Consider the following 24,381-nt stretch of genomic DNA (forward strand, 5'->3'; position numbering starts at 1 on the left):
GATATAAAAATTACTTATTGCTCATCAGTTTTATTAACGATCACAGTTTATTAAATTAGAACAAGAGTGGTGCTGGCGCCGCATAAGTCAGTGGAGCACTGTAAGTCAGTGGAGCACTGTAAGCCAGAGGTGAGCTGTAAGCCAGAGAAGCGGCCAATGGAGCAGCAGCATACTTGGCGACGACTGGAGCAGCAACTGGAGCAGCAACTGGAGCAATCACAGGAGCAGTGGCAATACCATTGTAGTTGCGGGCAATCACTTGGCTACTTGTCGCAGTCACATATGGAGCAGGAGCAGCCACAACTGCAGCTGGAGCAGCAGCCACAACTGGAGCGGAATATGCCAATGGTTGGCCAAGGAGGAGTCCAGGCTTGGCAGCAACACAGGCGATGATGGCAAAAATAACAGCTGCCTGTGATTAGAATTCATTTAGATGAGGCTGAAAGGAATCTCAGTAATTTAACAACTTACGAATTTGAACATATTGATTGAGTTTTTGATTGTTGAGGATCTGTTGTGCTTACAGTTCGAAAACTTGAACTTGTTTGATGCCATTTACCAGTTTTAGCTGCTCTTTTTATACTTGAAACTGGAGAAGCAACTAGTGTTGACCTTAAGTCTTAATATTTAATTTGTGGGTGACACGACGTGATATACATTAAATAGTTGGAAATAACTTGAAGAGCAAAGTGATAACGGCTACAAAATGCAAACTCGACCATTAACTGGACTGCAAACGCATTTCAATGAACCGCATGACTCCCAATTGGATGAAGACTATTTTGGGGTATAAATACTCGTCGTTGACTGTAGTTGGACATCAAACAGTTTGCAGCTTACCCTACAAGCAACACAATCAATCAATCCTCAATATGTTCAAATACGTAAGACACCGAAGAAGATTTCCTGTTCAGCAGATACTCTAATACAAATGTCTCTGATTACAGACCGTTGTCATCTTCGCCATCATCGCCTGTGTTTCTGCCAAGCCTGGACTCCTTCTTGGCCAACAGGTGGCATATTCCGCTCCAGTTGTAGCTGCTGCTCCAGCTGCAGTTGTGGCTGCTCCTGCTCCATATGTGACTGCGACAAGTAGCCAAGTGATTGCCCGCAACTACAATGGTATTGCCACTGCTCCTGTGATTGCTCCAGTTGCTGCTCCAGTCGTCGCCAAGTATGCTGCTGCTCCATTGGCCGCTCCTCTGGCTTACAGCTCACCTCTGGCTTACAGTGCTCCACTGACTTACAGTGCTCCACTGACTTATGCGGCGCCAGCACCACTTTTGTTCTAATTTAATAAACTGTGATTGATAATTAAACTGATGAGCTAACTAATTTTTTAATTCTTTCATTGGAATATAAATATTAAGCATTGGAAAAGATTTACAAAGTCTTTATAGAGGAGCCTACATTCAAAATTTGGTGTCTCTAGCTCTTATAGTTGCTAAGAGTGACGTGTTCGTTAAACACTTAACGAATTTCCTTGCGGAATGTCAATTTTATCATTATTTGGCCTCTAGTTTGATTCTGAGTCAGAATTGAAAAGTTCACTTTATTTTATCACTGTCTATGTTTCTTTTTTTTTAACTTGACACTTTTTTAAAAAAAATTTTGGAAGAACTCGATATTTGTAACTCGATGTATTATTTCCGATTGATCTATAACTCTTGATTTTCACAGTTATAAATAACATCACTATATTAAACAAATAAATATTATTTTTTTAAATTAATGGGTTTTCTTTCAAAATAATTGTTTAAATTGCATATATCGACTCGGCTATTAATGGTTATCAAGAATTTGTATTTATGAACAATATATCTTGCCTCTTCAGATAGTAAAAATATAAGCTTCTGTAATCCGCAACTTATTTCTTCACATGTTAGACAACACTGCGGTGGAAGTTCATTGAACTATGTAAACCTTGCTGGGACACACCTTGCGACCTTGACACATATACATAATTACAAATTTTGACCAACAGCAACTTCAAAACAAACCATTTATCCATTGTTGAATGTGAATGTGGCCAATAACCGCTGTCAACAATCATTTTTGTGCTGCCTTCGTGAGTTGCATCTTAATTGGCTAATGTCGAATGAACGCTTGTGTTATGCGGACCCGAATTCCATTTTGGCACCCAACAGATCCGACTTTTCATCAAAGAATTTAAAATTGTGTAAATAGTTGTTTATTTTAATTCAAATTGCTTTTTAGAGAAGAACAGGAGCAGCAGCAGCGGAGTAGGCCAATGGCGAGCTGTAAGCCAAAGGAGTGTTGTAAGCCAGAGGAGTGTTGTAAGCCAGAGGAGCGTTGTAAGTCAGAGGTGAGCTGTAAGCCAGAGGAGCGGCCAATGGAGCAGCAGCATACTTGGCGACGACTGGAGCAGCAACTGGAGCAATCACTGGAGCAGTGGCAACACCATTGTAGTTGCGGGCAATCACTTGGCTGGATGTCGCAGTCACATATGGAGCAGGAGCAGCCACAACTGCAGCTGGAGCAGCAGCTACAACTGGAGCGGAATATGCCACCTGTTGGCCAAGGAGGAGTCCAGGCTTGGCAGCAGCACAGGCGATGATGGCGAAGATGACAACGGTCTGTAATCAGAGACATTTGTATTAGAGTATCTGCTCAACAAGAAATCTTCTTCGGTGTCTTACATATTTGAACATGTTGAGGATTGATTGATTGTGTTGCTTGTAGGGTAAGCTGCAAACTATTTGATGTCCAACTACAGTCAGCTACGAGTATTTATACCCCAAAACAGTCTTCATCCAATTGTGAGTCATGTGGTTCATTGAAATGCGTTTGTAGTCCAGTTAATGGTCACTTTGCTCTTCAAGTTATTTCCCACTGTTTAATGTATATCACGTCTTGTCACCCACAAATTAAATATAAAGACTTAAGGTCAACACAGTTGCTTCTCCAGTTTCAAGTATAAAAAGAGCAGCTAAAACTGGTAAATGGCATCAAACAAGTTCAAGTTTTCGAGCTGTAAGCACAACAGATCCTCAACAATCAAAAACTCAATCAATATGTTCAAATTCGTAAGTTGTTAAATTACTGAGATTCCTTTCAGCCTCATCTAAATGACTTCTCATCACAGGCAGCTGTTATTTTTGCCATCATCGCCTGTGTTGCTGCCAAGCCTGGAGTCCTTCTTGGCCAACCATTGGCATATTCCGCTCCAGTTGTGGCTGCTCCAGCTGCAGTTGTGGCTGCTCCTGCTCCATATGTGACTGCGACGAGTAGCCAAGTGATTGCCCGCAACTACAATGGCATTGCCACTGCTCCTGTGATCGCTCCAGTTGCTGCTCCCGTGATCGCCAAGTATGCTGCTGCTCCATTGGCCGCTCCTCTGGCTTACAGCTCACCTCTGGCTTACAGTGCTCCACTGACTTATGCGGCGCCAGCACCACTTTTGTTCTAATTTAATAAACTGTGATTGATAATAAAACTGATGAGCTGGGTACTTTTTTAGTTCCTTCATTAGAATTACTTTTTGGGCTGCAGAAACAATTAATTATGCTACAGTTGACTATCCAATATTTGAAATAGGCTTGATCTGCATATGTTAAAATTTTTATTTTTACGATTTGTTCAATATTGTGTAAAAGTTTCATATTCATATATTGTACACTATTTATATTAGAGTCAAAGAAATATAAGTTTTTACTGCATCATCAGGAAGTACATATATATCAGAAATTTTTATTCGGTAATTGTCATATAAATAAATGTAAATTTTGCTACTTAGTGTAATTGGACCTTTGACAATATTTTAAGTTGTACCGCTCGGTCAGTATTCCCATCAGAAAGCTACCCAATAAACCTGTCTGAGAGAATCCAGGTTCTCTTTAGTATCACATCAAAGCATCAAAGAGTCAAACAATCAAAAGCTTTAACTGCAGAGAGAGTGCTGAATGGAAAGTCAAACGAAAAGCTCTTCACTCGTTCGCTCAAATGAGAGAGAAAGAGTCTGACTCTGGCAGATGGCAGGTAGCAAATAGAGCTTTTTGGGTTAAAGTTCTAAGTGCTGGCCATAAAATAAACCGTACTCTGGCATCAGAATTTGCCGAGCGCAGGAATTTAATTCATAAGTTAAGTGGCGTGTCCTCGGCCGTATACAGCCAAGGTTAAGAGTGGCTCTTTGGCTGCTGCAGCAGTGGCAGAAGCGGCAAACACGTCAGCGGCAAGTCCTGAATCCTGCCGCCCACTCACTCATCTAAAGCATGTGGGAGTTTTGCTTCGAGAGTGGATGCCATTTTTACCATATTTCTTTTTAAGGTTTTGCTGCTTGAGCACGATTTTTAAGGCATCTGCCACAATGAAACCGCATCCCCCAAAAGCACAACCCTGTGACTTGCAGAGCATCCTCAACCCTCATCAATTAAACGGCTGCGACTTTTTTCTTAAGGAACTTTTGGTGCGCATAAACAATTGCCTGGAAATATAATACATGGCTCTTTGTCTGGGCTGCCACGAACTTTGCTTTTTCTTTATTGTCTTCAGACTAAAAACGGTTTGATTGAATATTTACTTTTTTTTAGCTGTAAGGGCGACAAACAAATTAAGCAAATGACACCGCGAACGACAACGAACTCAAAATTCCAACCCAAACTTGCCCAAATCTGACCAACAACAACAACAGCAACATAATCAGACCTTGTCACGCCCCACGCAACTGTAAAGCCGCCCACATGATTTGCATAAAGAAATAACCCAAAAAAGTGACTGGGAAAATTTTTAAAGTCAACTGACCTCTTGTCAGCCAATTTAAATAGACGCGTGCTCTCTTAGCCCTGCCCCTGAGCCATACTTTTTGATTTGCACGACACGTTTCAAAAATCCTCATCTAAAATAAAGCCAAAAAGAGATACTCAACACCTAGCAATAAACAAATGCAGCAAATATTGAAGTAATCAAAAATGCAAATGTCACTACGTGAATTGTAAAATAAGAAAATACCAAAATACGAACCACTCCCTAGTATACGAATAGCCCCCGGCCAGTGGGTACTAATAAATCTGACGGCAAATCAAGAGCACATTAATTTCTCTCTTTCTCTCTCTCTCTTAGCTGTTTATCGCAAAAAGTTAATTGCTTTCCCGTGCTCTCTATTAATCATATTCCATAATTTGTTTAGCCTAATTAGCGACAGACGGACAGACGGACAGACAGACGACACAAGGACAAGGATAAGCCGGGTCCCAAGTCGACGCACACGCAGCTTGACTTAGTCATTTAAAAAGGGTCAGGGAGCAACAAATATTTAATATATAAATTTGTATTAAATATTGTTAAAAATTAAATATATAAATAGCAATACAACTCTTGAGTCTAATCAAAGAAATCAATTGTGCGAATTAAATCATTTAAGATTTAAAAGAAATTAGAATTTTTCATTTTCTTTAAATATATATTTTTTATTATATTATTCATTGGGTCATTGTCTTTTCTCTATGTACTTTTTAGATTTTTCTGTGTATTCTCATTATTTCAGCTTACAAAATTTCCCTTACACGTTCTTCCTTCTCCGGTAAAAAGTTAAAATTAAAACAAATGTCACCGTCATTATTTAACAATTTTCGTTGGTCTGTAAACGAGTGAACATCAAACACATTTACAACTAATATGCTTACATACTTGTAGTCATACTTGTTCTTTTCGACTAGCCCTCATCCCACTTCTGGTTCAGATCCTACTGCTGGTCCTGGTTCCGATGTTTGTAGGCAAATGCAGTTGGGTGCGAGATTTTTTAATGCAAAATCCGTGTCGCGTAGTGAGCAGAGGAATTCTCTTGTACTCGTAGCTGTTTTCCTGGTTAGCATTGTCCGTGTACTGTTGCTTGTTTTTGCCATTAACAGCAATTACAAATGGCAAACAAAAACGCAGAGATGGGAAATGGAAAGCGTGTCGCTGGGCAAGGGCAAACTTTTAATTATTTAGACGAGGACGCGAAAGTCGCACAGTTTTTCAAACACAATTCCGGTTGCAGTTTTGGTTTCGGATTTGGTTTGGGGCACGACCGGTGCCTCTAAAAGGTAAATTCAATTACGCTGGTTCTGTTTTGTTGGGTTTTTGTAATTACAAACAACTTTACAAGTTGCAACTAATCAAATTACTGGCGCCTAGCAAACAGCACAGCAGCCAACTCATACAGGAAAAACCTAATCTTAGGCGGCGCCCAAGCACAAATCCTGCCACACATCAGAAGCTCGGGGCATGGGCGATAACATATGTCAAGGATTTTTCGACTTTCACGGAGCGTGTGTGTGCCGGGCCAAAGGATTTTATCGTCTATCAGCATGCGAGAGTGCAAAAATGGCTTTTTAAATTGTGCATCAATGCATGAAATGCGCTATGAAAACGATTCAGATAAATACACAAAACTAGCAAATAACCATGAGCAAAAACCAGTCAAAAGGATAAGACTCCTGCTCCCAATATGTAGCTGTGTGCGTGTGTGTGTGTAAGTGTTTGTGTAGCCCACACGATTGAAAAGCATTCCGCCAGCTTAGTGGATAAGTCATAGAGCTTTTTATTCAACTTGATATCAGTCTTGCCGGCTTTGAAACCATCTTACAGTATGAACTGGGAGGAGTACGCGTGATACGCCAGAGGAGCGGCCAAAGGAGCAGCAGCATACTTTGCGATCACGGGAGCAGCAACTGGAGCGATCACAGGAGCACTGGCAATACCATTGTAGTTGCGGGCAATCACTTGGCTACTCGTTGCAGTCACATATGGAGCAGGAGCAGCCACAACTGCAGCTGGAGCAGCCACAACTGGAGCGGAATATGCCAATGTTTGGCCAAGGAGGAGTCCAGGCTTGGCAGCAACACAGGCGATGATGGCAAAAATAACAGCTGCCTGTGATGAGAAGTCATTTAGATGAGGCTGAAAGGAATCTCAGGAATTTAACAACTTACGAATTTGAACATATTGATTGAGTTTTTCATTATTGAGGATCTGTTGTGCTTACAGTTCGAAAACTTGAACTTGTTTGATGCCATTTACCAGTTTTAGCTGCTCTTTTTATACTTGAAACTGGAGAAGCAACTAGTGTTGACCTTAAGTCTTAATATTTAATTTGTGGGTGACACGACGTGATATACATTAAATAGTTGGAAATAACTTGAAGAGCAAAGTGATAACGGCTACAAAATGCAAACTCGACCATTAACGGGACTACAAACGCATTTCAATGAACCACATGACTCACAATTGGATGAAGACTATTTTGGGGTATAAATACTCGTCGTTGACTGTAGTTGGACATCAAACAGTTTGCAGCTTACCCTACAAGCAACACAATCAATCAATCCTCAACATGTTCAAATACGTAAGACACCGAAGAAGATTTCCTGTTCGGCAGATACTCTAATACAAATGTCTCTGATTACAGACCGTTTTCATCTTCGCCATCATCGCCTGTGCTGCTGCCAAGCCTGGACTCCTTCTTGGCCAACCATTGGCATATTCCGCTCCAGTTGTAGCTGCTGCTCCAGCTGCAGTTGTGGCTGCTCCTGCTCCATATGTGACTGCGACAAGTAGCCAAGTGATTGCCCGCAACTACAATGGAATTGCCACTGCTCCAGTGATCGCTCCAGTTGCTGCTCCAGTTGCTGCTCCAGTCGTCGCCAAGTATGCTGCTGCTCCTTTGGCCGCTCCTCTGGCTTACAGCTCTCCTCTGGCTTACAACACTCCTTTGGCTTACACCTCACCCCTGGCTGCTGCCTTGCCCTATGCTGCCCACCCAGTGGCCGCTCCAGTTCTGTTTTAAGAACTTGTGATGAAACTGAAAATAAAAATCAACATTTTCAACTTAAAAGCTTAACTTATCTCCGGGTGCAATTGGGGTCTTCTAATTGGATTAACTGCTCGCACATAAACAAAGGCTCGTTCGTCTGCGAGAATGAGACAACAATGGCCATTAAAGTGCAAGTCACGTAGGACGCGTTAAAATTATTGTCAACACCGGCAGCAGTTGTTTCCATCATCGTCAGTTGAATGACGCGTGACATTTAAGTGACCAAAATGTTTGCATTGAATTTGCTTTTGGACAAAGCTTGTAATTATGTCAAGGTCATGGGGACATGCGCAGTGTCAAGAGTGTCAAAAATTTATAATTATAATCTTAATTTATAACAATTAAATTAGAGTCGCTGACCTGTCACATACTAGTATGCATCTTGTTAAAAAAATTACTGGGTTGGATTCCCCGTCATGTGTATTCTGTTTTTTTTTAAATTCTTTAGAATCAAACGCAACTCACTATTACGTCTTATCAAAAAAAAGGTAAAAGAAATAAGAAGACTAACATTTTTAATGTTGATTTGCTTAATGTTGACTAAAACCAGTCGATAGAATAAAATTATTAGAATTTAAAAGATTATTGAAAATTATGATAATGTGTGTTAAAATAATAAAATAAAATAATAAGAAATTATTTACTGTTAACATATTCTGTATTTATAAGTTCAACTGTCATATCTTTAACCAGCATCAATCTACGACATGCAATTGATTTATGATCATGAACAAAAAAATTTATCTCTGAAAAATATGTTAATAACAAGCAAAATGTATTTTGTTATGATAGATAATGTCTCGTGGATATCGATATCAGCTCCAAGATTAACGGAAAACCAAAATAATCAAGTCGATTGGAATTTGTATTTGATATTTATTATTTACATAGGATCACAGTATAAGTTATTAAATGAAAAGTGGTGCTGGTGCCGCAGCGTAGCTGAGAGGTGCGTTGTAGGCAAAAGGAGCAGCCAAGGGAGCAGCGGCATACTTGGCGAACACCGGGGAAGCCAGAGGAGCAGCAGCATACCTGGCTAAGACAGGCGCAGCCAGAGGATGAGCAAAAGTTGTGGCCGCCAGAGGAGCAGCAACTGGTGCAACAGGAGCGACTGGAACTGGAGCTGCTGCAATTATGGGAGCAGCCGCAATGCCATTGTAGTTTCTGGCCACCACTTGACTGCTGGTAGCAGTCACCACGGGAGCAGGTGCAGCAACGACGGCAGCAGGGCCAACCAAAGGTGCGTGCAGCAATCCTGGCTTGGCGGACACGCAGGCAATCAGAGCGCAGAGGACAGCGGTCTGGAGCGGACAGAGAAACAGGTGAGAGTGCTTCAAGGAGCTGTGGACATTGAGAGTGTAGACTACTTACGAATTTGAACATGTTGAAGGATTTGTGATTGCTTCTTCGGAGTTGACACTTTAAGAGCGAAACTGTGTTTGATAGCATGTCTTCGATTTCGATTTATTTTTATAGCAAATCAAAACGAACGTGACGGACCCGCAATAGAAAATGAAAACGAAAAACAGCATCGTAACTGAAATAGAAATTAGCATGCAAAGCGCACAGACAAAATAAACCAAAGCAAACAAAAACAAACCGGACTCCGGAGGTCTAACTGTAACTGTAATAAGCACGTTGATTTATTGCTCGTGACACGAAGCTTCCACCTTTAGCTCAGCGTGATTATAGTCACGATTGCCTATCTTAGTATCACTACGGACGGAAAGCAGCACGAAGAGTGCGAAAGGCGCCTTTTGGTACAATTTTTTTTAAAATTCTTTTCAAAAATACGCGTCGATTGATACCTTGATCAAAGAAATCCGACAACTAGTTGAAAAGATAATTAAATTTGAAATTTTTAGTGGACTTCTCCAAATGAAATGAAAAGTCGGTTTCTTTGTCTTTTTATCTGTTTATTTGTTTGTATCAAAGCGCTAAGAAAGCTTAGAATAATTGATGGGGATGTATTCCCTTTTGAAAATCTAGATATGTTTGTTCTACGACTTTTTGAAAAAAAACCGCTGGCTTAGCGGGAAAACGCAAGGTCCCGGTAAAATTCAAACCCCAACAGTTTCCAAGCCATAGAAGCTGCAGATATGACCTATATATTTTTTTAAGTACTCAGGTAACATTTTACAGGAGAAATGGGTTTTTTAAACTTTCGGCACGGCGTAAAAACTAATTTTTATGTAATTTTTTATGTACGCTCAACCTTTTTGCGCATGGTGCAGAATGTAATTTTTTTGTTGTTAATTTATTTATTATTGTTTTCAATTTTTATATTAAATTCAATATTGCTCGTCACAAAATTGTACATCAGAAATGTTGGGGCATGCAATGACTTTCGTCACTAGACTTAAACCTCGTAAAGTGTTTTTTTTTTTGAAGATTCTTATGAAAAACTCGAGATATTTTTTGCTATTGGCGAATATAAGAATATGCCTTTAAACCAAAAACTTCCGTCTGAATAACAGTGTAAAATTAAACAACAAACGTGAATATTTTAATTGCTCAAAATGAGAGAAATTAAAGGAACTTGCTCATTCAATCATTTCAAAGATCAACTTTTTGCATATTTCATAGACGTCAATCTTTTAGTTGTGAAAACAACATGAATGAGAAAAAAAGCTAAGAATAAAAACAATAACTATACAATACACTTATTTTGGAGAAAACACTTAACACATTTTGTTGTTGTTTGAAATTGACTGTGTGTACTAAAATATCCAATAGATGTGTCAAGTGTCAGTCAACCTTAAAATACCTGAAGTAAAAAACAGATTGCAACAGCCTTGACCTAAAAAAGTGATATTCAAAAACAAAAGAAAGAAAAGTTTTATATCAATGTTCGGTAGCTCGTGTTTGTGCGTGTGTATGTGTGTGTGTGTCTGACTTATTTGCTGACCCGAACAGTCGTCTGGTGTGAGCAATAATTTTAAATTTGCTTTGGCCGTTCGTACGTGCTCAAAATGTTTAATTGGTCGGGTTCCCTCAACTGAACCGAGAGGAACCTTTGCCAGGTCAGGTCACTGTCAGTGTGTGAGTGTGTGTTTGTGTGTGTGTGTTTGTTTGTGTCACACAATTGAAAATGCAATGAAGTAACAAAAAACTGAAGAACAGATAAGTTTACGAATATATTTTATATGTCTATTATGTACATTCATATATACTTTAGATATGACACTCATTGGCTTCTTCTTTACATGTTTTTGGTTCACTATGAGACTCAAATTAAGTGGGTAAGACCAATTAGGATATTACAATATAAATGTATTTAGGTTAATTTAAATTTGAATGACAATGAATGTATATGTATATATTGATTCATATGAATATACCCTATATTTATGCACTTCAACGCAATAAGAATTTGCTCTTTCGAATTTTGTGTATCCATAAATGAAATAAAGAGGGAACTGTGAACTTAACAAATGGTTGGTAGTTCTTTATCCATTTCCATTTGTACAAAGTATAATTTTCTATTATCATTCGAAAAATAATTTCGCAAACTGGGTCGAGGACACTTATATAGCTTTGAGTTATGGCTGACAGTAAGGCCAGATTTGACATTTAAAGGTATTTATTTATTAAGTGCATTTCTTAACATTGGAAATACTTTTGATTCCGTTTTATGCATTTCGATTTTCATACAAATTTTGTATAATTAGCCATGTCGATTGAAATTGGCTGCCCTTCGGGTTTTGTTGGTTGCAATGAGACCCTCAAAGACATTACTGGAACTTAAGTGCAGATATCGCAAAGCGAACTACCAATTATAATGCCGACACTTATAATGGGCAACGTGTCCCACGCAGGGCGCATATTAAGTAGCTACATCCATGAGGTGGCTTCTTAGGTATAAATATGCGTGGCATGGCCTTAGCTTGTCATCAGTTAACAATTCGCTTTCAAAGAGCTACAACCAACAAGTCAACAAGTCAACCGACAAATCAAATCAATTCAACATGTTCAAATACGTAAGTATTGATTGACTCTTCTCTGAGGTTAACCGATTAATACTTACCTTACACTTTTTTAGGCCGTTGTTATCTGCGCTCTGATTGCCTGCGTTGCCGCAAAGCCAGGATTTCTGCACACTCCTCTCGCTGCGCCTGCTGCCGTCATTGCTGCACCTGCTCCAGTGGTTACCGCTGCCAGTAGCCAGGTCGTGGCCAGAACCTTCAATGGCATTGCTGCTGCGCCTGTGATTGCTCCAGTTGCTGCTCCAGTGATCAGAGCTGTGCCAGCTCCTTTGGCGGCTCCCGTTTTCAGGCATGTGGCACCAGTTGCAGCCCCATTGGCCACTCCATTCGCCGCCCCAGTGGCAACTCCATTTGCTGCACCTATCATTAAAACCGTAGCACCAGTTGCGACTCCTTTCGCTGCTCCACTTACGGCTCCATTTGCACATCCCTATGCGGCACCTGTCTTCGCCAAATACACCGCCCCATTGGCATACGGACCTGCTCCATTGAGCTATGCCGCAGCACCCGCTTTGTGGTAAGAGCCAAAGTCCGGCAAGGATTAACAGCGTGTATGTTCAATGACTGATAGCCTTTAATAAAACTCGTTCAACTTGGTACAAAAAGTAAAAATAGCTTTCATTGTTTGTCTAGACCGCAGCATTGATCTATTGATGATCTTTCTGTGGGTAAGATGCTCATCTCTTCAAGCTTGTGTCCCAATTTATTTAATTCAAGCATAAGATAGTTAAATTTCAATGATTTCTTACTATATATGTATGGCAATCTGTCGTTTTCATTTGGTTCCATTTACTGTTTACCGAGAAATTGCAAAAGGGTATTTCCACTTCTTCTTCCGTTTTAAGTTTCCATCATTTCGGACCATGTTTAAAGCACCGACATAAGGAAAGAAGTTGGCAGGAGAGTCAATCGTTTGCGGCGCATCGATTATATTCAGGTCATTTGTGTTTCATTGTCCTTCGCCTTTTACTTACATACACCCAAAGCGAGCTATGGTCAATACGAGTACATATATATGTGTGTGTGTGTGTGTGTGTGTGTGTGTGCTTGGGTTGTGCAAAGGACTCGATTGAACTGCAACCTCGGGCTTCAGGTTCAAATCGTTTCTCATGCGCTTTTCATCCATATTTGCCCTTCATTTGGCTTTGGCAAACAAAGCAAAGAATAGCGCAGCCAACAACTAATAAATGTCCATATAATTTTTATTTTTCTTTTAATCTCGTATCTGTGCTTGAAAATTTATTCTTACATTTTCCGGTTTGGACCTGGGAAACTTACGACAAACTGAAACAAACAGCGATGTAAAGTAGGCAGCGAAAACTTAAACAGCTAAGATAAGCGGCATACATTTGCCTTAACCTCTCTTCCCGTACCCCTAACTTCTTAACCCCCTTCAAGGCACTGTTGAGAAATTTTCCATGTCGACGTTGGTTGATTTTCAACAGCAGCGCAAACGCAGCAAAGTTTATCCTCAATTAAACTTTTTGTTGTTGCGTAAAATTGCGCCAGAGTTCAGTTTCTCAATTTGCGAGTATGTGTATGTGTGTGGGTGTGTATGTGTGTGTGTGCGATAGGCCATACGTCACGCCCACATATGTATGTATGTATGTCTGTATCCAATTCCCAGCCTCATCTTCATTTGTTTGCTTAACTTTTAACTCCACTTGCCTTAATTTTCTCTCCAAGTTTATTGTTGTTTTTATTCCACTCGGCACATTTTTGGCAATTTCCGCCCTTGGAAAATACTGACACAAAAAATCTATGAGCTTCCTTTGCCACCCCCCTTTTCACTCTTTTCACTCTGACAACTCTTCTCCACCTGCCCAACCCAGACCTCCACTCGCAATTCTCAGTATTCGTCCCAGTTTTGCCTTAGAACATTTCATTAGCTTTCCTCACATGCGTTTTAATTTGTTGCATCATTGCGTTGTCGAGTTTTTCCTTTTGGTAATTGATTTCACATCAAGTTCTTCTGCTAAGTTTTAATGCACATTAACTTGTAATTGGAAGACTTTGAAAGGGATCGAATTTTAACAGGCAACGTGGCAACGTTAACGAATTAAATATTTATCTCACTTTATTGAAATCTTAAGATATGCGTAAGATATTTAATTCTAATCCCTGTGAGCTTTTCAAATTAATAGATAATAAAAAAAATAGGTATGAGAAATTAATTTAATATTTGATATTATCATACTATTATAACGAATTATAAAATGATCTATGCAAAGTTAAATAGGATAATATCTGAAGTAGGTTAATATTTAAAGCTTAACTGTTGCTGGTTGAGTTTTTTTTTCAATCTTGTTGATCTGAAAGTAAACACCTCAATTTATTTGATTTTTCTACTATGCACTTTAGATACCTTGATTTCCAATAAAGAAAACTAACTGAAAAACCGACTCAGCGTACCTCGAAAGTGCCTGTCAAGCGGGTGGGAATGTTGAATGGAATGGTGTTGGTTGCGTTGCGGTTGTTTAGCAGTTTCCCCACCCGATTTAGGACAGTTATTTGGATGGGGGTGGGTGGCGGTTGGAGCTTTTAGCCATTTCAGCAACAAGACCGCAAAAATTCAGGCAGCCTTCTGGCTTTTGATATGACGACATGGAGCATTGCACTGGGCTTGGTACATCGACTACGTGATTTGTTTGCGGGAGCAATTTACATGCCCGGGCATGGATGAGATGTGTGTGACGACGATGTCACACTCACGTTGATATTGACTGTGGTGTGTCTCTGCCGGTGTGTGTGTGTGTATGTGTGGGTGTGGGTCTGGGTACCACACTTTGACATTTGGCACCCGCAGCTAAGGACGCCATTCTGGAAAATAAAAAAAGTGAAATGGAATGCGTGGCAGGCGGAGCTGCCAACAATTGGATGTGAAAACAAAAACCGCATTGCTCCACAAATTGTCAATCGAAGTGAGAGAGAGAGAGATAGAGAGCGAGAAGAGGAAACGCACAAAGCGTAATTTCAATTCAGACCGCCAGGTGGCGCTGCAAAACTTAATCACCTAATGCAAAGCGACGCGCGTTAAGCGTCTAAATAATGAGTTGCCGTCCCGTCGAACGGAAAATGGCAAACGCTCTGGCAATTTGCATTGCCAGCGAAATGCAATTGACATGGCACAGACTCCGTTTGAAAGAGGGAGGCAAGGCAGCTTAACAATCAGCACAGGAGTTGAATAAAAGTATTAGAGAAAAAAACATGCTTTATTTAAATGAAACAAAAAGCCATGTCTGCATCGTTGCCTGTCAATTGGCATAAGCTGGGAATTTGCACGGTAAGCCTTTTCATTGGTTAGAAGGGGATTACTGCATTGATTTTGCGATTGCTATAGCATATTACGCATACGCCGTATGTGTCAAAGGTGCCAAGGAATTTCAACTGCATTTACAAATCTTTTGCAGAAATTTTCTCGTTCTCAGCTAAGGCCAGGACGTTCCATGACTTTCTCCAGGACACGACAAAAAATAGAAAGTTTTTTTTTTTGTTGAAGTTTGTTTTGCTTGCGTTTGCCAGACTCTCTCTCTCTCTCTCTCTCTCTCTCTCTCTCTCTTTCTCGAGGGGAGAACTGTAAGGGTAGAAAGGCACATGTGTGCGTCTGTGTGTCGCTTATTTGCTGACACAGCTCCGATCCCCATTTAGTTACTAAAGTGAAAAATAATTAATTAAGAAGTGCAAATCATAGCAAAATTATGCGGGCTGTCAAATTAAAACTAAAAGTAAACGCCAGCCACAGACGCCCGGAAATAACCAGGCATCTTTTAAAGATACACAAAAGGACTGAAGCACACACACACACACACACACACACACACACATGTGTAAGCTGCTGAAAGTTTGCTGTAACTAGAATTACCCACCAGGAAGCTCCCCGAATTTCAATTTATCTCCTGTTGAAGCAATTAACACTTTATTTTTTATGCGAGAGAGATATTACTTAAAAATGTTTACTTCAACTTCTTTAATATATTTAATATGAATATGATTGGTGCATAAATTATGTATCTTTCCAATTATAGCCAATTTATATAGTTATTTTTTTTATTAGCTATATTTACATTACATTATTGTAGTATTTGCTGTTATTCTTATGACTCTATGAATCTAATATAATATAATATCCGTGGGTAGTCGATTTGTAACTTTATGCTGAAAATTAAGATTCGTGTACTGAAATTAATTTTAATTCGTTTCTGTCAATTTGTAGAGTTATTCTGTCAATTAAATATCAATGGCATCTGAGTAATCTCTGCAAATTAATTAGTGTGGTTCTAACAAAAGCGATATTAACTATTTTTATTTAAATGCAGCAACCACTTGAACTGCCTGTTGTCTAGTTTTTAGGATGCTGTAAACTCCTCTTACCAAACAGTTAACAGACTGATGACATACGGTTGGCCAAGAACTTGTTGAAAAGTGTGCAACGTGCAATTGTAACTGCCAAGGCAATTTAAGAGCCTCATCTGGAACTAACTTGAACTAGAGATCTCGAACTCGAACTCGAACTGAATTCAACTGCTTGAATTTAGATTGTTTGGATGTCTGTGTCTCGTTGTGGTCTCTCTGGTCGTCGACAAGTAAAACTCAAAACACCTGAGGGCACTGTGTAAGCACAACTTCTTCAATCCGCCCTGCTCTGTCTGTGTATTTAAACTTTTGTAATAATCTACAGCAAATGCGCATCGTCAGCGTCTTTAGCTCCACAACAAGCGAAGTTCTGGGGCGCCATTTCGCTTTTGCTATTTGTTTTGCGACTTCTGTTGACGTTGTCTCCAGTCTATCAGCTCTATCTTTCAGTCTCTCCCCCTCTCTCGGTCCCCTCTCTTCGAGTGTCGCCGACGGCGCGCAAACTTTACCTTTGCCCAAATTTCATTTATAAACATTCCAAGAGAGGGACTGCAAATTGAGTGTTTAATTGCAATGAAGTTGCATCTGGATGTCAGTGGCAACATATGCATGCAACGAAGCAGCGCCAGCTTCCTGCATCCTCGATGAAGGTGGAAGGCCAATAAAAAGGGCAAATGACAACTGCTTAAACTTCTGTGAAAAGGGATGTACTTTTATGCACCTTTAAGGACAGCAATTGGCATGGGCGGAGTCGGAATTTCACAATTAAGAATATAACCTGGCAGATAAGGAATGCAGACAATAAAAGGTGGCAGTTAAATATTTTAAACGAACTATTCGTTAGTTTCTAATTATTTTTAGAATGTATTCTCATTTAAATTCAATTATTTTTTCTCTTATTTTTTGTTTTCTTTGAATTTAATGTACAACCTCATGTAAACCAAGGACCAAAAAAAGCCTATCGAAAGCCCTTTTTCACCAGTTAAATGTCAGTTGGGTTGTTGATGTTCTTGGTAAATCTGTCACCATTTAGAGCCCTCTTGTGATCTCTCAAGCTGCTTATTTTGCCTGTGCAATGCCTTTGATTGTAAGCCACTCATAGACTTGGTCTTAGCCAATCATTTCACTTACGTTTTCATGCCGCAAAGCGTCAAAAGTAATTTGCATTTAGCAAATATTTGTTGGCACCCAAGACGACGCCTACCCACCGCCCCCCTGTTCTTAACTTTGGGTAACATCAAAGACTCGGGCCACCATGCGTGTCAAAGGCGTTGGCATAGCTTTAACTGTAACTCACTAACCGTTGCGCCTGTCAGTCCTTAGCAATTTTCAGCATTCGGGGAAAAAAACATCCAGACAACAATTTTTTTCATTCTAACTGGCGCCCTCTGGCGTTGGCCGAGGACGCACCACTTGACAACGAATCCTGAGTCTACGTCTCGACGTGGCTTAAATTAGTTTGCACGACGAATTCTGTCTTCCCCGAGGCATCGGCGTCGGTCTCTTCTAATTTTTTTTGATGGATTTGCTTGCTCTTTTTTCTGAATTTTCCCTTTTCTTTTTTTTGCAGAGCCCTTACATTTTTCAGCGCTTTTAACTTTTAAAGGTGTCAGTTTGTGGCTTGCAGCTGTCTCTGCTGATAGCTGGATTTTGGTTGAGGACTATCAACGATCTCATTATTTGCCCAGTTCAAAGCAACTTTATTGATGCAACTTTTTAGCCACCTCACAAACTTCTATTGAACTCCAAAACTTTAGTTCGAGTTATTGTTTTGTGTTGCGTGTTTCAACTTGCAATTGCAACTTTTGTGTGATGTTTAAGCCATCAATGGGGCAGCAGTTGCAGTTGCAACTACACTACCTAACAAAGTGCAAGCCATTGCCACGCGTTCTTCTAGTTGTTGTCGTTGTTGCTGCTATTTCCGTTTGTTTGCATTGAATTTTTCAAATCGTCCACCGAGCAACCATTTGCCAAAGCTGCTGCTGTTGCCGCTGCTGCCATTTCTGTTGCCTTTCGCTATGCTTCCGTGCATTTTGTTGCACTTTAGGGGGGGCAGGTAACTGCGCGAGGGTTGCTTGATAAGTTCCAGCACAATAAAAAAAAGATTAAGCTAAAAATATTATATACTTAATTAAATTTCGGTTAACACAAAACTTAAAAATATATGTATTTTACCCAAATATATTTAAAAAGTTTTTATTTTTTTATTTCATAAGAACCTTTTTATATGTAAAAAAAATAGGGCAAACTTTGATCAAATTTTAATATTATTAATTTCGTTTATTAAAAGTATTTAAAGTATGTTTTTAAGATTTAAAGTGTAAACTATTCTTTGACATTAATAAATTTATCTAACAAATAATACAAAGATGTTTAATCAAATTTCTCTAGCGTCCCCTGTCGCACTAAGTTCAAGTTTTTCTTTGCTTTTTAGCATTTTTCAGAAACAGAGTTGGGGAAAAATGTGCTTTGTTTTCCTTTTGACGATGCCTGCCACCAAAGCCCATTGCAAGTTTCCTCCCTTTTTTCACGGCCCCCTTTTAGTGTTGACTGCAGCTTGCAATTGTTGGCTAAGGCACGTGTTCAATAACAATTGTGTTGCATACTTTAGTGCGTTGGGGCAGGCATTAAATTTTAAAGGAGTCGCAACTGTGGCAGCAGCAACGAGTCGAGTGCGGCCGCGTCAAACGGTTTACAGCAAATCAATTACTGCTAAGAACTTTTGCAGCGCTAATTGCAACGGGTTTTCCCTTTTGCCGGACTTTGTCCGTACTTTGCAGGCACTTTGTTGACTTTGTGCAGGCAGCCAAAAACTGAGAAAGAAAATAAAATAAGTTGTAGATGAACGACAAGTCGCTCGTTTGTCGAATGGCTGTGCTTTGTGATTTGGCCAAAACACTGCGGATTTATCATGGCTGCTTTCTAAGGCTTTTTGAGGGCAATTCTGATTCTGGACCTGGTTCTGCTGCTGATTCTGTCCGCATTGCGCACTTCTTGCTGCAGTTGAAATTAATGTGCTAGCCTTTTAATTACACGACAAATAAGCAAACAGCCCAAAACTTTTTCTCTCCTGATTCGAACAGAGATGAGAAATCTCTAAAAGGGCTAGTTCAGTGTTGATTTTTTAAGTTTATTAGCTCGGTACATTACAGATTCTTATTAAAAGTGAAAAGAAATAAAAAATCTGCTACGCTAAGCAGTCAATAATAATTTAAGTTCTGCTGCAGATTTTTGAATATGAATTTTTATTGAAAATAAGAAATATTTTCCAAGTTATTATTTAAAAAAAAAATTTTATTATTTAAATAATAAGATGGAAGGCACTTACAAATACTCGTCAAAATTTATATATTAAAAATGTCTTAAGCAAGATTTTTTTTTGCATCAGTTCTCCAAGGAAACTAGTTTGGCGATTAACTTGGCATCCCTGTCAAATGGCGTCTAGTACGAGATTGGGAAAGAGTATGTCGATGTGTATGAGTTTTGTGGTAATTAATTTGGCTTTGAGTGAGTAGAGTTGATGAAATATCGTTGCATGCTTTTAGGCAGAGAAACGTTGACAAATTGACTACAAACGTACGCAATGCGGTTTTGCAATTGCTGAAAGTTGTTCAAAACTCGGTTTAAGCTTATGTATATACAATGTATATGTGTAGTATTTGTGCAACTGCTTAATCAGCTTTATTTGCATTGATAGCGTTGCATTTTTTCACGGCGTAGCGAAGTTAAACAAAGCGCAGCGAGTAAAGAAGAAACCAGCACAGCGTAAAATGCATTAAAAGCGTGGCAAACAAGCGGACGGAACTGAGCAGACAGACAGACAGACAGACAGACAGACGGACAATCATCCCAAAGAGCCACCTTCTGGACCTTCTGGATTCCCTATGGAGAATTTAACTCCCGGACTCTTCTCGGCAATTCGAAAGTTATGCATTTTCAAGTGTCTGACTGGGGTCTGGTCCTGTCTGAAGGAGAGGTCCGTCCCGCCAGCAGCCTGCTGTTTACAGAGCTACTTAATCGAAGTGCTGCCAATGCCGCCGGGCATCAGCAGCAGGAACGTACATCCTGCAGCATGTCCTGCAGCTCCTGCTGTCCACATTAAATGTAAAAATGTTTTTCTCGCCTCGCTCCACTTTGCATTTCACCATTTCCATACATTTTTTGTTATTTTCTCGCTGGCTTTCCATTTTTTGTTTGCATTCTGTTTGCATCCGATTTTCATTAATGGCCTTAACATAAAAATACAATTTTCTGACGTTTAACTGGTTTGGCGGCTGTTAATAAATTTTTAAGCGTTGTTTGATTTAATTTTTTTGCGCTTTCCCATTTGGCTTTCCCCGTATATTCGATTAATTCTATTCGAGGGACGATGATTTTGCCGGGGATACAAATGCTTTAAATACTTGTCGATTTCCCAACTCATTTAGATAGCAAAATAAAACGGGAGATAACCAAATGCATTTAAAAATTTCCATAGGAATAATTAATAGTACTACAGTTCTATGTATGTATGTATGTGGTGAGCAAAATGAGAATTCTAAATTTGTCAAAGGAGAATTGCCTGTAAATGCCAGAGGACCTTTATATGTAGTGATAGAAATATAAATACTGTATAACCACATATGTATCTCTATAGGATATTTCGCAGTCGAGCACTCTTAAGTTTTTCTTTCTTATTTGCGTTCATGACTGACATGTATTACAGTTAAAATACCCACCTATTCTCCTTCTTCTATCATTCTCCCTTGTTTTTTTCTCGCTCCGTCTGTCTCTTTCGAACCATAAAGATCATGTGAATCGGTTTAATTAGTTGAATAAACTGTCAAACACTGATATTACTCGTAATTCGATTAACTGCAGACCTGATGCCGAGTGTTGAGAGGCATGTGGCGTTGACAACTGCAGTTGGGGCTTCCCCTCAAAGCCCCCCTCCTTTCATATCTGTGAGCATTCGAGTGTTGCTGCAATAAAGCAAAACAGCAGCTCAAATTGCCCGACGGCACAACCCCAAAACACTCCGCAGAATTGAACGCCCTTTGCAGCCGCTGCTTTTCATTTAATTGCGGTTGACTTTTGGGGCTTTGACAGACAGACTGACAGACAGACAGACAGACAGACAGACAGACAGACAGACAGACAGACACACAGACAGGCATATATTGGGGGCAGCAGTTGACTCGATCTCATACCCACTTGGTAACGGAATGCCAATCATCAATCAAGGTGATTTGTTTCAATGCCCCAGCCACAGATTTCACGCTGTTGTGACTGCAGATGGACATGGAGTCCTGCCAGCAGTCGATGGAGCTGGAGCAGCTTCCTGATGCTCAGCTTGCTTGCCACATGTGGCCAATCACTTGCATGCACTTCAATTGGTGTGGTTGGACCCAACTTCCATCCCATTCCATTGCTGTTGTTACTGTTGCTGTTGCTGTTGTTGTTGTCATTGTTGTTGTTCATCAATGAATTCAATCATGAAAATGTTGTTGGCTTCCCCTTTCTCCAGCTCTCAATCTGCCTCTGCCCCTCACATCCCCACCCTCCCCGCCAAAGCCACAATGCTTCAATCCACAATCGCTTCATTCGTTGCATATTCATGAGCTCTGCAGCCGCCGCCTGTTTGAGTTACTGACGTGGCTTTGATTTAATTGCCCTGATTTTGTCTATAATTTATTTTAAGCCATGCCACCAACACCGAACTATGCCCAGAAACAAAACTTTCTGCAGCATCAACTGCCTCCTTCATTTTTTTTTTTGCCGTTGCTTTTGCTTTTTTTCTCGCATTTTTAGCATTTTACTTTGGCCCAAGCAAATATTTTGTGTACTCGTAATTTACCCATGAGTGCGCCACGTTGAAGTTGTCGCCGTGATTTTGTTTCATGTTGCGCCGTTACTTAACCGAAGCAACCACCTGAGGGGGTATATCAAACTGAAATTTGTACGATTACATCGTGTTCCCATCATTTACCATGATGAATGAGCTTAATATTCACAAAAGCCAGTAATATATTAATTAAAGAATAAAATACTAACTAAATAATTTTTACACTTATTATATCATATTGAATTGTAGTTCCTTTAGCACGCTATAGTTTACTTGAATTATAATATAATCATGATAAATATTTGATCTTAGAAAATTTTGCATATTTTCTTTGCAATTACCAATTACTTTCACAGAGTACGAAAAAACTTCTGAGGTGTATTGTAAAATTATAATAAATTCCAGTTGCTATAACTTAATTGCTTTTTATTTTTATCAATTATATTTGTATATGAACAAAAATACTGATATTTAAGGAAATAAATAAGAGCCTTTAGATTCATAGGTAAATAAATGGGTTAATATTTCTCTCTCTTACATTTAGACAGGGTATTGTATAATTGAGCATTTTTTGAATTTACATTTTCGATATTTACTATTTTTCTTCATTTTATTTCGCCTTGCGTCCTGCGTATAAAAAAATTTCAGAAATATTTCATTTATGTCGCGTCGCCCTTTGCAGCTCCCTCCCGTTAGCTTCCCGTCCCGTTAACCGCAGCTACAAATTTTTAACGCTTTAAGAATGTTCTTTTATTATTTGCACTTTTGTCGCCATTTTCTGCACGCCTTGGCAAGGACAAGTCGTAGTCGCAGTCGAAGCTCCAGGTCCGCTTCCATCTCCCTCGGCGCCTCTTTATTCCTGCGTTTCTCACGCTCCTTGTCCACAGTTTTCTCGAATTTTTTATAAATTCCAAAGAGGTGTGCGCATAAATTTTTGGTGCCAGTGCCCTGCAGGCAACACTTATGCACGGTGCTGTCAGGAGAATAGGAGGGAGGAGCACATCCCTTAACTTCTTGCAGTTGCTTAAAATATTTGCTAAAGAGCCAGCGATTGGGGTACCCCAAGTGGTCTAGGAGTAAACTCATTTTAAAGCCAGACTGATTGTAATTTGATTTGGCCCCCGGTTTTTGCTTCTGCATTCGTCTCCACCTCCATTTCAATCCCCAAGCTCGGGCCTCTGCCTCCAGGCTACGCTCGTTGGTGCCCATTACCGATTTTGGTTATTTCATTTTCCAGGCGACTTCAAATGTCATTTCCTTTAGCCGCCTGCCGCCTGCCGCCTTGTGATTTGTGACCTGAGTAATCGTAATCGCGCTTTATCTATTAGTTACATAGCCTCCCTCATTTTCATGTTTCCTGTTCCTTAGCTTCTGCTTCGGCTTCTGATTCCTACTTTTGTTGGACGTTCTCTAGTCGCTGTCTTTAATGAAATTTACTCGGGTTGCCTTTCTATTTACTTTGTGGCACAAAATTAATAAAGGCGAGGTGCACGGCAGCGGCAAAGGAAAAGCCAAGTGGAAACTTAATCCCAAAGGAAATTATGTGAAAAATGTGCGTGGGCATTTTGCCTGCTCATCTACCTTCTACCCCTTCATCTTATGATGCTCCTGGGGTGGTTGGGTAGTTTTGGATCTTTTCTTATTGCAAGTTGTTTAACTTCGCATAGCTGTTAATATTTTTCACTATTCAAAACGTGCAATATAGGCGCCCAAAAATAAAATAAAACAACAAAATTCCAACAGCATGACCCTTTTTTATTGTGTATTTTGGGATGGTCCACTTTTTTATATTTTGTATTATGCTGGTTCATTTTTTAAATGCGCAATTATTATTAAGTGTTTGGCAGTGATCAGAGGCGGGGAATAAGGAAATGGTCAGTTAAGGAGAAGTTAAAGGTGCAGAGAAAAAAACAATGAAATTCAAATGTTTTTACCATTAAGTAAGAAATATAAAGAAATGTAAAGAAAAATAAAACATACAAATTTTTATATTTGGAAATATAATTAGAGGATACAATTAATTTTTATTATACCAAAAAATAAATTAATAAGAGTATATTGACATTTTTTTTTAAAACAAATTCTTGGTATAACTTATCAGTTAATATATCTGTGTATTCACAACGCATTTTATTTGTCTTATTATGGGCAAACAAACTTCAGAATCCCCGCTCAACTGCGCCACAGCGCATGGAGTCCGTTTTCAAAGCGTTTTGGCATTATTCCGTCTTTTGGGTTCAGGCTTTCTGGAAATATTATTAAGGTTATTTGGCAATTCAGTGAATTTCGCATGAATCCCTTTGTTCTTTCTAGATTGAGTTAGGGAGGAGGTTAATTTTCGACAATAATGCTTGCAAGTTGCATAATGTGGAGAAATAGCTGTTAATCTGCACGTGCCCAGCAGC

The 24,381-nt window shown here is 39.5% G+C and overlaps 8 protein-coding genes across 8 annotated transcripts; 4 read left to right on the plus strand and 4 right to left on the minus strand.

The window, feature by feature from the left end:
• Nucleotides 1–14: 14 nt before the first annotated feature.
• LOC117786676 (cuticle protein 38-like) lies at nucleotides 15–533 on the minus strand. Its single transcript, XM_034625024.1, has 2 exons — nucleotides 472–533; nucleotides 15–412 (listed from the first exon to the last, which is right to left on the minus strand). The coding sequence occupies exons 1-2, from the start codon at nucleotides 481–483 to the stop codon at nucleotides 56–58; spliced, it is 369 nt and encodes a 122-aa protein (XP_034480915.1). The 5' UTR covers nucleotides 484–533; the 3' UTR covers nucleotides 15–55.
• A 307-nt stretch (nucleotides 534–840) lies between these two features.
• Nucleotides 841–1,335, plus strand: LOC117786677 (cuticle protein 38-like). The gene is made up of 2 exons (XM_034625025.1): nucleotides 841–884; nucleotides 948–1,335. Exons 1-2 carry the CDS (start codon nucleotides 873–875, stop codon nucleotides 1,290–1,292), a joined length of 357 nt encoding a protein of 118 aa, XP_034480916.1. The 5' UTR covers nucleotides 841–872; the 3' UTR covers nucleotides 1,293–1,335.
• Nucleotides 1,336–2,175: 840 nt separating this feature from the next.
• On the minus strand, nucleotides 2,176–2,706 carry LOC117786674 (cuticle protein 16.5-like). Its single transcript, XM_034625022.1, has 2 exons — nucleotides 2,661–2,706; nucleotides 2,176–2,597 (listed from the first exon to the last, which is right to left on the minus strand). The coding sequence occupies exons 1-2, from the start codon at nucleotides 2,670–2,672 to the stop codon at nucleotides 2,214–2,216; spliced, it is 396 nt and encodes a 131-aa protein (XP_034480913.1). The 5' UTR covers nucleotides 2,673–2,706; the 3' UTR covers nucleotides 2,176–2,213.
• A 283-nt stretch (nucleotides 2,707–2,989) lies between these two features.
• LOC117786679 (cuticle protein 38-like) lies at nucleotides 2,990–3,472 on the plus strand. Its single transcript, XM_034625026.1, has 2 exons — nucleotides 2,990–3,047; nucleotides 3,107–3,472. The coding sequence occupies exons 1-2, from the start codon at nucleotides 3,036–3,038 to the stop codon at nucleotides 3,428–3,430; spliced, it is 336 nt and encodes a 111-aa protein (XP_034480917.1). The 5' UTR covers nucleotides 2,990–3,035; the 3' UTR covers nucleotides 3,431–3,472.
• Nucleotides 3,473–6,517: 3,045 nt separating this feature from the next.
• On the minus strand, nucleotides 6,518–6,988 carry LOC117786680. Its single transcript, XM_034625027.1, has 2 exons — nucleotides 6,933–6,988; nucleotides 6,518–6,873 (listed from the first exon to the last, which is right to left on the minus strand). The coding sequence occupies exons 1-2, from the start codon at nucleotides 6,960–6,962 to the stop codon at nucleotides 6,583–6,585; spliced, it is 321 nt and encodes a 106-aa protein (XP_034480918.1). The 5' UTR covers nucleotides 6,963–6,988; the 3' UTR covers nucleotides 6,518–6,582.
• A 314-nt stretch (nucleotides 6,989–7,302) lies between these two features.
• LOC117786675 (cuticle protein 38-like) lies at nucleotides 7,303–7,834 on the plus strand. The gene is made up of 2 exons (XM_034625023.1): nucleotides 7,303–7,345; nucleotides 7,409–7,834. Exons 1-2 carry the CDS (start codon nucleotides 7,334–7,336, stop codon nucleotides 7,784–7,786), a joined length of 390 nt encoding a protein of 129 aa, XP_034480914.1. The 5' UTR covers nucleotides 7,303–7,333; the 3' UTR covers nucleotides 7,787–7,834.
• An 835-nt stretch (nucleotides 7,835–8,669) lies between these two features.
• On the minus strand, nucleotides 8,670–9,233 carry LOC117786672 (calphotin-like). The gene is made up of 2 exons (XM_034625020.1): nucleotides 9,185–9,233; nucleotides 8,670–9,114 (listed from the first exon to the last, which is right to left on the minus strand). The coding sequence occupies exons 1-2, from the start codon at nucleotides 9,194–9,196 to the stop codon at nucleotides 8,722–8,724; spliced, it is 405 nt and encodes a 134-aa protein (XP_034480911.1). The 5' UTR covers nucleotides 9,197–9,233; the 3' UTR covers nucleotides 8,670–8,721.
• Nucleotides 9,234–11,723: 2,490 nt separating this feature from the next.
• LOC117786670 (cuticle protein 16.5) lies at nucleotides 11,724–12,411 on the plus strand. The gene is made up of 2 exons (XM_034625017.1): nucleotides 11,724–11,793; nucleotides 11,856–12,411. Exons 1-2 carry the CDS (start codon nucleotides 11,782–11,784, stop codon nucleotides 12,318–12,320), a joined length of 477 nt encoding a protein of 158 aa, XP_034480908.1. The 5' UTR covers nucleotides 11,724–11,781; the 3' UTR covers nucleotides 12,321–12,411.
• The last annotated feature ends 11,970 nt before the right edge of the window (nucleotides 12,412–24,381 follow it).

This window comes from Drosophila innubila (assembly GCF_004354385.1).
Source record: "Drosophila innubila isolate TH190305 chromosome 3L unlocalized genomic scaffold, UK_Dinn_1.0 0_D_3L, whole genome shotgun sequence".
NCBI classification, from domain to species: Eukaryota; Metazoa; Arthropoda; class Insecta; order Diptera; family Drosophilidae; genus Drosophila; species Drosophila innubila.